Source organism: Hemiscyllium ocellatum, chromosome 1, assembly GCF_020745735.1.
Source record: "Hemiscyllium ocellatum isolate sHemOce1 chromosome 1, sHemOce1.pat.X.cur, whole genome shotgun sequence".
Taxonomy (NCBI): Eukaryota; Metazoa; Chordata; class Chondrichthyes; order Orectolobiformes; family Hemiscylliidae; genus Hemiscyllium; species Hemiscyllium ocellatum.
Genome location: NC_083401.1, coordinates 8,771,507 through 8,783,727, shown reverse-complemented (window position 1 = coordinate 8,783,727; position 12,221 = coordinate 8,771,507). Strand labels below are relative to the sequence as shown.

The window sequence follows — 12,221 nt, the reverse complement described above, 5'->3', positions numbered from 1 at the left end:
TCCTAGCTGTCTACACTTGAGCCTAGCTGTCTACACTTGATCCTAGCTGCCTACACTTGATCCTAGCTGTCTACACTTGATCCTAGCTGTCTACACTTGATCCTAGCTGCCTACACTTGATCCTAGCTGTCTACACTTGAGCCTAGCTGTCTACACTTGATCCTAGCTGCCTGCACTTGATCCTAGCTGTCTGCACTTGATCCTAGCTGTCTACACTTGATCCTAGCTGCCTACACTTGATCCTAGCTGTCTACACTTGATCCTAGCTGTCTACACTTGATCCTAGCTGCCTACACTTGATCCTAGCTGTCTACACTTGATCCTAGCTGTCTACACTTGATCCTAGCTGTCTACACTTGAGCCTAGCTGTCTACACTTGATCCTAGCTGCCTACACTTGATCCTAGCTGTCTACACTTGATCCTAGCTGCCTACACTTGATCCTAGCTGCCTACGCTTGATCCTAGCTGTCTACGCTTGATCCTAGCTGTCTACACTTGATCCTAGCTGCCTACACTTGATCCTAGCTGTCTACACTTGATCCTAGCTGCCTACACTTGATCCTAGCTGTCTACACTTGATCCTAGCTGCCTACACTTGATCCTAGCTGTCTACACTTGATCCTAGCTGCCTACACTTGATCCTAGCTGTCTACACTTGATCCTAGCTGCCTACACTTGATCCTAGCTGTCTACACTTGATCCTAGCTGCCTACACTTGATCCTAGCTGTCTACACTTGAGCCTAGCTGTCTACACTTGATCCTAGCTGTCTGCACTTGATCCTAGCTGCCTACACTTGATCCTAGCTGTCTACACTTGATCCTAGCTGCCTACACTTGATCCTAGCTGTCTACACTTGAGCCTAGCTGTCTACACTTGATCCTAGCTGTCTGCACTTGATCCTAGCTGCCTGCACTTGATCCTAGCTGTCTGCCCTTGATCCTAGCTGCCTACACTTGATCCTAGCTGTCTACACTTGATCCTAGCTGCCTACACTTGATCCTAGCTGTCTACACTTGATCCTAGCTGCCTACACTTGATCGTAGCTGTCTACACTTGATCCTAGCTGCCTACACTTGATCCTAGCTGTCTACACTTGATCCTAGCTGTCTACACTTGAGCCTAGCTGTCTACACTTGATCCTAGCTGTCTACACTTGATCGTAGCTGTCTACACTTGATCCTAGCTGCCTACACTTGATCCTAGCTGTCTACACTTGATCCTAGCTGCCTACACTTGATCCTAGCTGTCTACACTTGATCCTAGCTGCCTACACTTGATCCTAGCTGTCTACACTTGAGCCTAGCTGTCTACACTTGATCCTAGCTGTCTGCACTTGATCCTAGCTGCCTACACTTGATCCTAGCTGTCTACACTTGATCCTAGCTGCCTACACTTGATCCTAGCTGTCTACACTTGAGCCTAGCTGTCTACACTTGATCCTAGCTGTCTGCACTTGATCCTAGCTGCCTGCACTTGATCCTAGCTGTCTGCCCTTGATCCTAGCTGCCTACACTTGATCCTAGCTGTCTACACTTGATCCTAGCTGCCTACACTTGATCCTAGCTGTCTACACTTGATCCTAGCTGCCTACACTTGATCGTAGCTGTCTACACTTGATCCTAGCTGCCTACACTTGATCCTAGCTGTCTACACTTGATCCTAGCTGTCTACACTTGAGCCTAGCTGTCTACACTTGATCCTAGCTGTCTACACTTGATCGTAGCTGTCTACACTTGATCCTAGCTGCCTACACTTGATCCTAGCTGTCTACACTTGATCCTAGCTGCCTACACTTGATCCTAGCTGTCTACACTTGATCCTAGCTGCCTACACTTGATCCTAGCTGTCTACACTTGATCCTAGCTGCCTACACTTGATCCTAGCTGCCTACACTTGATCCTAGCTGTCTACACTTGACAATGCCTCCTCCTTCTTCTTGACCAAAACCTCAATATCTCTTGACATCCAGTGCTCCCTAATCCTGCCGGCCTTACCCTTCACCCTAACAGGGACATGATGGCCCTGAACTCTCGTTATCATGCAATTGAAAATCTCCCACTTTCCACATGCCCTTTTACCTGTGAACAGCCTCATCCAGTCAACGTTTGCAAGTTCCTGTCTAAGACTATCAAGATTAGCCTAGCCCCAGTTTAGAACTTTAACTTGTGGACCAGCTCTATCCTTTTCCATCACTATTTTAAAACTAAAAGAATTATGGTCACTGATCCAAAGTGCTCCCCCATCGACATTTCAGTCTCTAGCCCTGTCTTATTTCCCAAGAGGAGCTCAGGTTTTCCCCCATCTCTAGTAAGGCCATCTACATATTGATTAAGAAAGTTTTCCTGAACACACTTAATAAATTCTTCCCAATCTGAGCCCTTAATACTATGGCAGTACCAGTCCAGGCTACGTTTACTTTAGCGATGGAAAGGGACAGGTAAGGCAAGAGCTATTGCTGGGGGAACGGCAATTATGATGTGATTAGACAAGATTTAGGATGCATATGATGGAGAAGGAAACTGCGGGGGATGGGCACAATTGAAATATGGAGCTTATTCAAGGACCAGCTACTGCATGTCCTTGATAAGTATATACCTGTCAGGCAGTGAGGAAGTGGTCAAGCGAGGAAACCATGGTTTACTAAAGAAGTTGAATCTCTTGCCAAAGGGATCAGAAGGCTTATATAGGGATGAGATGTGAAGAATTAGTTAGGGAGTTGGGAGGAGGTCGCGGAGCCTTTGGCTTGATCATTATGTCATCATTGTCTATCGGAATAGTGCCAGAAGATGGGAGGAGAGACACCCCTGGTAATTATAGACCAGTGAGCCTTACTTCGGTTGTGGGCAAAGTTTTGGAAGAGATTATAAGAGATCGGATTTATAACCATCTAGAAAGGAATAATTTGATTTGGGATAGTCAACACGGTTTTGTGAAGGGTCGGTAGTACCTCACAAACCTTACTGAGTTCTTTGAGAAGGTGAGCAAACAGGTGGATGAGGGTAAAGTGGTGGTGTAGATGGATTTCAGTAAGGTGTTTGATAAAGTTCCCCATGGTAGGCTATTGCAGAAAATATGGAGGCATGGGATCGAGGATGATTTAGCGGTTTGGATCAGAAATTGGCTAGCTGTAAGAAGACAGAGGGTGATGCTTGATGGGAAATGTTCATCCTGGAGTTCACTTACCAGTGATGTACCACAAGGATCTGCTTTGAGGCCACTGCTGTTTGTCATTTTTATAAATGACCTGGATGAGGGCATAGAAGGATGGGTTCATAAATTTGCAGATGACACTAAGTTCGGTGGAGGTAAAAACAATGACTGCAGATGCTGGAAACCAGATTCTGGATCAGTGGTGCTGGAAGAGCACAGCAGTTCAGGCAGCATCCAACGAGCAGCGAAATCGACGTTTCGGGCAAAAGCCTTTCACCCTGCCTTTATTCCTGATGAATGGCTTTAAAAGAATGTTGCAACTTACAAGGGGATATAGATAAGTTGCAGAGCTAGGCTGAGAGGTGGCAAATGAAGTTTAATGAGGTGTGAGATGATTCACTTTGGAAGGAGTAACAGGAACACAGAGTACTGGGCTAATGATAAGATTCTTTGTTGTGTGGATGAGCAGAGAGATCTCAGTGTCCATGTGCATAGATCCCTGAAAGTTGCCACCCAGGTTGATAGGGTTGTTAAGAAGACATACAGTGTGTTAGCTTTTATTAGTAGAGGAATTGAGTTTCAGAGCCATGAGGTCATGTTGCAGCTGTACAAAACTCTGATGTGGCTGTACTTGGAGTGTTGCGTACAGTCATATTATACAAAGGATGTGAAAGCATTGGAAAGGATGCAAAGGAAATTTACCAGGTATTGCCTGGTATGGAGGGAAGGACTTATGAGGAAAGGCTGAGGGACTTAAGGCTGATTTTGTTAGAAGGTTAAGAGGTGACTGAAAAAGGCATACAAGATGATCAGAGGATTATGATTTGGAGATGTAGGTGTTGGACTGGGGTGTACAAAGTTAAAAATCACACATCACCAGGTAAAATCAAACAGGTTTAATTGGAAGCACTAGCTGTTGGAGCGCTGTTCAAACCACCTGGTGAAGGAGCAGTGCTCCAAAAGCTAGTGCTTCCAATTAAACCTGTTGGACTATAACCTGGTGTTGTGTGATTTTTAAACCAGAGGATAGGTAGGGTGGACAATGAGAGCCTTTTTCCTTGGATGGTGATGGCTAGCACGAGGGGACATAGCTTTAAATTGAAGGGTGAGAGATATAGGGTAGATGTTGCAGATAGGTTCTTTACTCAGAGAGTATTAAAGACATGGAATACACTGCCTGTAACAGCAGAGGACTTGCCAGCTTTAAGGGTATGTAAATGATCATTGGATAGATATGTGGATGATAATGGAATAGTGTAGGTTAGGTGGGCTTTAGATTGGTTTCACAGGTCAGCACAACATCGTGGGCTGAAGGGCCTGTACTGCGCTGTAATGTTGTATGTTCTATGTTTGGAAAACTAAATTATACCCCTATTATTCTCACAGCTATCTGTAATTTTCTGACATATTTGCTCCTCAATTTCCTGCTGACTATTGTGGGGCCTATAGTACAATCCCATCAAAGTGATCACCCCCTTTCTTATTTCTCAGTTCCATCCAGGTAGCTTCACTGGATGATCCCTCAGGAATATCCTCTCTGCCAAGATGTCTTCTTTCATCAACAACACCACTCCCTCTCCTGTCTTCCCTCTCCCTCCAGCCTTCCTTTCGCATCTATATCCAGGAATATTCAGCTGCCAGTCCTGTCCCTCCCTCAGCCATGTTACTGTAATAGCGATGATATCCCAGCCCCACCTTCCCATCAAGCCCTGAGTTCATCTGCCTTACCTATCAGGCCTCTTGCACTGAAATAAGTGCAGTTTAATTAACCAGTCTTCCCTTGTTCTCTGCCTTGTTGATTTAACTTGCTTTCTTTAGCTTCTGCATTAGTCTCAACCTTCTCTCGTTTCTCCCATCCCTGCCAGACTAGTTTAAACCCTCCCCAATGGCTTGAGTAAATCTCCCTGCTGGGATATTAATCCTGCTTTACTTCAGGTGCAATCCATCCCTCTTCTACAGGTCAGCTCTATTCCAGAAGAGATCCCAAAGATCCAAAAATCTGAATCCCTGCCCCCGCACCAGTTCCCCAGCCACATATTCGCCTGATTAAGGGCTCTTGCCTGAAACGTCGATTCTCTTGCTCCTCAGATGCTGCCTAACTTGCTGTGCTTTTCCAGCACCACACTCTCGACTCTGATCACCGGCATCTGCAGTCCTCACGTTCTCCATCCATTCACCTGCCTTATCCTATTCTAACTAGCACATGGCACCAGGAGGAATCCAGAGATTCCTACCCTCAGGATCCTGCTTTTCAACCTCCTGCGTTAACTCCCCATATTCATTCATCCCTTTTTCTACCTATCATGTTGGTACCAATGTGTTCAATAATCTTTGGCTGCAACTCCTTTGAGAATTTGCTGCAACGTGACCTTGGCACCACATCACCCCACCCTGGAGTCTCGCACACAGCCACAGAAATGCCTCTCTGCTTGGACAGTCCCCTGTCACAATCGCTCACTTGGACTCTACCATACCTTGCTTTACAGCTGAGCCAGTCGGGGTACCAGAGAGCTGGCTGCTGCTGTTATTTCCCCTTAGAGGCTATCTGCACCCCACCCAAGTAGGGAAATTTGTTTGGGAAGGGCATAACCACACTACCTACCTACCTCCCCAGTACTCTCCCATCAACTTGACGTACCTATGGTGTGACCACCTCCCTGAAGCTGCTATTTATCACACTCTCTGTCTCCTGTGTGCTATTCAGCTCTTCCAACTCCCACCCAGCCAATCCACGTGGTCTGAAAGGAGTTGCTGCCAGACACACTTCCTGCAGACAGTCAACTGCTCCCTGAGAGGAGGAGCATACCCCTTCATCAGGCAGGCTCTTAGATCCAACTGGCTGCACCTCAGTCACAAAGCAGTCCCTGTAGGACACAGCTAGGTCTTGCCTAAAGTCCCACACATAGCTCAGCTCCCAGCATTTGTATATCTTTCCCGGTCAGACAAGGGTCTGGAAATGTGGTCAAAGTGGAAACCCTCCGATACACCATCTCCGGGGATACAGACGATGTGCTGGGAAATCGGATTAAGTTGGGTGGCTCAGATAGCTACTCAAATCAAAATGATATTAGAAAGTCAATGGGACAGATGGTTACCAAACCCAGATCATACGCATCCCAAAATACTCAGGATGTACCGCTGGGGCAAACTCATCCAGAAACGACCAACTCATTACTGCACAGAAGAAGGCTATTCAAACCATCATAGCAATTCTGGCCCCCATACTCTCCTTTCCTCATCCTCTCCCCCTATTGCTGCACATTCCTCCATTTCAGTCATTCAGAATATTGCAGGAAACTATAGAGATGTTGACTGCATGGAAGGAGGCCACTGTGCTGATTGTGATGAGGCACAGCTACAGACATACCCTGTGGTGAGACAGGGGAAGACTGCAGATTGGGTTCTCCTTTTCCCGTTGTTGCTAGTGAAAGGGGGAAGCAGGGGTAACCCACAATAAGTGGGAAGCAAGCCAACTCTTCACTCACGCTAGCCATGTCTCATAATCTGTTGGACATGCAACAAAGACACGCTTAATAAATCAGGTAGCCAAAGGTTTGAACAACGTGGTAGGTTTCACTTAAGGAACATTTTAAAGGAGGAACGAGAATCGAGGTGGAGAGATTTAAATTAGGAATTTCAGAGCTCAAAGTTTTGATAGCTGAGAGAACCATTAAATGCAGCAATGCAATCAGGCCAGAATTAGAGGTATGCAGTGAGTTTGCAGGATTGTATGATTGGAGGAGATTGCAACATTTGTAAGGAAGGAGATAGGCCACAAGGTTCATATTTTAAATTGAAGAGAGGAATTATAAATAAAAAGGTTAATTGATTTTATCTTGCACATATTCAGTTAGTTGCATTTGACAGTGCCTGTGGCTGAAGAATGTCTCAGTTCCCAGCATAACCCTTCCTCATTTGAAACTTCCTATACACAAATGCCAAAGAGAAAAGGTTTGGGTTACAATAAAAATTTCCAGCAATTCCTGGAGACAAGACATGCTGGAGATCACAGCGGGTCAGGCAGCTCGTTTTCGGCTGTAGATCTCTTGGGAAAGTGCACCCTACTAATAGGAAGCCCACATTGACTCTGGTATTGTTAAAATCTGCTAATATTGATTTAGTTCTTTTCACAGATGATGAGTCCATTCCAGAGGAGCTGTGGTAAGTACAAATGTTGAAGTAGTAGCTGTTGAGTAGCTCTTGATTGAAAGTTCCTGTTACCATTGCTCCACCCTCTCTCCTATTTCAACTAAAGAAACAAAAGGACTGTGAGAAGCAACTCAGAACGTTCTTGTCATCTGGGCTTTGATGCACAGAATTCTTTTTCGTTGTCTATATTTTTCCCTCATAAACACATAGAGTCATAGAGCTGTACAGCACAAAATCAGGCGCTTTGGTCCAACACATCTAGATATCCGAACCTAATCTAGTCCCATTTGCCAGCACTTGGCCCATATCCCTTCCTATTCATGTACCCATCCAGATGCCTTTTAAATGCTGTAATTGTACCAGCCTCCACCACTTCCTCTGGCAGCTCATTCCATACACGCACCACCCTCTGTGTGAAAAAGTTATCCCTTAGCTCCCTTTTAAATCTTTCCCCTCTCACCCTAAACCTATGCCCTCTAGTTCTGGACTCCACCACCCCAGAGAAAGGACTTTATCTATTTACACTATCCATGCCCCTCATAATTTTATAATCCTCTATAAGGTCACCTCTCAGCTTCCTACACTCCAGGGAAAACAGCCCCAGCCCATGCAATCTGTCCAATTTGTCTTTACTATTTGAAAATGAATGTGTGTGTATTTATGGTCTTAAAGAGGTATAGCTGAAACTGTGTAGTAGTAAAATAATTTTTTTTGTTTACTCCTCTGATGTGGGCATTGCTGGCTGGGCCCAGCATTTATTGCCCGTCCCTAGTTGCCCCTTGAGAAGGTGGGGGTGAGCTGCCTTCTTGAACCGCTGTAGTTCATGTGCAGTGGGTTGACCCACAATGCCCTGAGGGAGGGAATTCCAGAATTTTGACCCAGCAACAGTGAAGGAACGGTGATATATTTCCAAGTCAGGGTGGGGAGTGGATTAGAGGGGAACTTGCAGGGGGTGGTGTTCCCATGTGTCTGCTGCCCTCGTCCTTCAAGATGCAAGTGGTTGTTGGTTTGGAAGGTGCTGTCTTGAGGATCTTTGGTGATTTTTTGCAGGGCATTTTGTGATAGTACACACTGCTTCTACTGAGCATCAGTGATGGAAGGAGTGGATGTGATGCCAGTCAAGTGGGCTATTTTGTCCTGGATGGTGTCAAGCTTCTTGAGTGTTGTTGGGGTTGCACCCATCCATGCAAGTGGGGAGTATTCCATCACACTCCTGACTTGTGCCTTGTAGACAGTGGACAGGCTTGTGGGAGTCAGGAGGTGAGTTACTCACTGCAGTATTCCTCGCTTCTGACCTGCTCTTGTAGCCACTTGTGGTGGGTTTAGTTGAGTTTCTGGTCAATGGTAACCCCCAGGATGTTGTTAGTGGGGAATTTGATGATGATAACACCATTGGATGGCGGTTAGATTGTCTCTTATCAAAGATGGCCATAGGCTGGCATTTGTGAGACCCACATGTTACTTACCACTTGTCAGCACAGGCCTGGATATTGTCCAGATCCTGATGCACCTTAATATGGACTGTTTCAATATTTCAGGAGTCACGATGGTGCTGAACATTATGCAATCATTGGTGTACATCCCCACTTCTGACCTTATGATGGAGGGAAGGTCATTGATGAATCAGCTGAAGATGGTTGGGCCTAGGACACTACCCTGAGGAACTCCTGTTAATTTCTATGATTAATTAGTGATTTTCTTTTGCCATTTGTTGAAGAATAAGTTGGTCTACAACAAAGAGAATTATTTTCCTGTTACTGACTGGTGTGAATTACTTTTGTCCTGAATAGCAGCCAGTCAGGGAAATTGATAGTGGTTTAATTGGGCTGTTACAAATTTGCGATGGCTTGTGATATAGTGGAGCTTAATTAATGATGCACTTTTGCCGAAGGAGTCTTGGCATCTGTTTTTATCCTTCTAGCTAATTTACTCTCCTTCATTATCAATCACTTAGTCATCTTTGCTAGTTTTTAATAAGAAATACCATCATGAAATATTACTGACAGTTGTAAAAGCCTAAATCTACAATAGACTGTAGTTTCATCTGAAAGATAGCGTTAACAACAAGAAAGAGGTCCCTCCATTGAATTGGAAACATGTTTATGTACAAGTCTCTGAAGTGAACCCATGGGTTTTCTGTCTCACAGACATGAGTTACCATTGAATTGGCATGGTTAGAAGGTGTCCATATCAATAAGATTACAGCTAACTACTGATCATTGATCAATAATGATCTAAATTCTCCTTTCCCTTTGATTGTGATCTCTTGTGGCACAGTGATAATTGTATGGACTTCTGAAGCATGTCTCATCTACTCCAGAGACATGTAATAGCATCTCTGAGCAAGTTGCTAAAAAAAAACTAACAGATCTCTCATGGACTTGTGGCTTAGAGGTAGTGTCTCTATTTCTGAGCCAGGGAGCCTTATTTCCTGTCCCCTCTGCTCCAGAGATATGTAACAATATAGCTGGACAGGTTGGTTAGAAAATATATGGTTATGTTTTCCATTTATGATCAGTTTTCCTCTTTCATTACGTTGTCCAATTGTCACTTCTCCCCTCACACTGTCAATTATTGCCATTTCCCCTCAGACGTTTTGCCTCTTTAATCACCATTCATTCATCCATTCAAGCCCCAGTCCGACCTAGCTGTTGAGAGCTGGATTATTGTTGCAGAGATCAGTTTGTGCTGCCTCGGTAATTCAGTAAACAGGAAGGTAGGTTATTACCTGAATGGTGCTGAAAATGTGTTGCTGGTTAAAGCTCAGCAGGTCAGGCAGCATCCAAGGAACAGGAAATTCGACGTTTCGGGCATAAGCCCTTCATCAGGAATGATTCCTCATTCCTGATGAAGGGCTTGTGCCCGAAACGTCGAATTTCCTGTTCCTTGGATGCTGCCTGACCTGCTGCGCTTTAACCAGCAAAACATTTTCAGCTCTGATCTCCAGCATCTGCAGACCTCACTTTTTCCTCGAAGATATTACCTGAATGGTGACAGTTTAGGAAAAGGTAAGGTGCAACAAGATCTGGGTGACATGGTAGAGCACTCGCTGAAGGTTGGCATGCAGGTGTAGCAGGCAGTGAGGAAAGCTAATGGCACGCTCTCCTTCATAGTCTTGCTGCAGGGCCTTGAGTATATACACCTTGAATATTGTGTGCAGTTTTGGTCTCCTAGTCTGAGGAAGGACATTATTACTATCAACAGAGTCCAGCAAAGGTTTATCAGACTGATTCCCGGGATGGCAGGACTGACACATGAGGAAAGACCGGATTGACTGGGCCTTTATTCACTGGAATTTAGAAGAATCAGAGGAGACCTCAGAGAAACATATAAAATCCTGATGGAGCTGGACAGGCTGGATGCGGGAAGAATGTTCCCAATGTTGGGGAAGTCCAGAACTAGGGTCGTCAGTCTGAGAATAAGTGGTAATCCCATCCAGGACTGACATGAGGAAGAATTTCTTCACTCAGAGAGTTGTGAACCTGTGGAATTCTCTCCTACAGAAAGGTGTTGGGGCCAGTTCTTTAGATATATTTAAGCTGGATGTGGCCCTTTCGGCGAAAGAGGTCAAGGAGTGTGGAGAGAAAGCAGGAATTGATATTGAGATTGCATGATCATATTGAATGGTGGTGCAGGCTTGAAGGGATGAATTGCCTACTCCTGCACCCATCTTCTCTGTTTCTATGTTTAATTACAGTGACTTGGGGAATAATCTGAAGTAATCCATCTGATCTTAACAGGATACAGCTGAAAACAGAACTGGAAAAGCACGATGAGGATTGCCAGCTGTTTGTCAAACAGTTCCCAGACTGGAGGGATCAGACACAAGAACACATCAAAGAACTGAAAGAAATTGCAGAAGTCATTGATGAGTACCACAGAGGGGCTACCATAGCAAGCATCACCGGGACCTCAGCAGCAATTGTCGGCGGGGTTCTGTCCGTTACAGGACTCATTGCAAGTCCTTTTACTTCAGGTACATCGCTGGGTCTCAGTGCAGTGGGAGCTGGGGTGAGTGCAACCGGTGCTGCTACCAATTTTACAGCTGATGTCACCGAGTCAGTTGGACAATCCATCAAACAGAAAAGAGTTGACGAAATTGTCAATCAATACAATGAATGCTGTAAGCTAGTATCAAAGTATTTACACAAGATTTGCAGTGCAATTAAATCCTGGAGCCATAACCTACAAGCAGAAATCACGAAACATAAGTCTAGTGAACAAATGTCAGACTTTCTAACTGAAAGCTGCGGCGCAGTAAAGTGCAGCGAGAAAGGTGGAGATGTTTCAGTTCTTGAGGAACCGATAACCGTTCCACTGTCTAACACAGCCAGGCAGGTAACATCAGTGAGCCAGAAAACTGAAAGCATTCAAGAGCTGCTTTCTGGATCACTTCCCCTACTATCCACTGTTGTCAGAGCTATATCAGGACTTCTTTCTGCAATCATAATGCTAACAAATATCTACTCTATCACAAGGAGTTCCGTAGATCTTACAAAAGGAAGCAAGACTGAGGCTGCGAAGAACATACACAGTATGGCTACGAAGATGGAAGATGAATTAATGGCCTATGAAGACATTTATCAGTTTCTGAAATTCATTTTAAAGATTGAGTAAATGAAAGAATCCCACCTGATTGTTGAAGGAGGATGGGTGTTTATAGTGTTACGATACGGCGGTGAACCCTTCTGCTAATTAAATCAAACACACAGAAAAGCTTACCTCACCTTATAATCTGTTAAAGTATGAGTGACAAAGAAGGTCCCCAAATTCCACTACTTAAAGAAAAAAATAACAATTTTATACCCCAACTTCAAAAATGCATATTAAACAACAACTATTTACAACTCCAAGCCTCCTTTGTCTGAAAGATTTATTACCGCCCTCCCACTCTATGACAATATATTGATCCTGTGAAG

General features: G+C 44.7%; 1 protein-coding gene across 1 annotated transcript; it reads left to right on the top strand.

The window, feature by feature from the left end:
• Positions 1-2,390: 2,390 nt before the first annotated feature.
• Positions 2,391-11,919, top strand: LOC132820800 (apolipoprotein L3-like). Its single transcript, XM_060833115.1, has 2 exons — positions 2,391-2,440; positions 11,043-11,919. The coding sequence occupies exons 1-2, from the start codon at positions 2,391-2,393 to the stop codon at positions 11,917-11,919; spliced, it is 927 nt and encodes a 308-aa protein (XP_060689098.1).
• Positions 11,920-12,221: the final 302 nt, after the last annotated feature.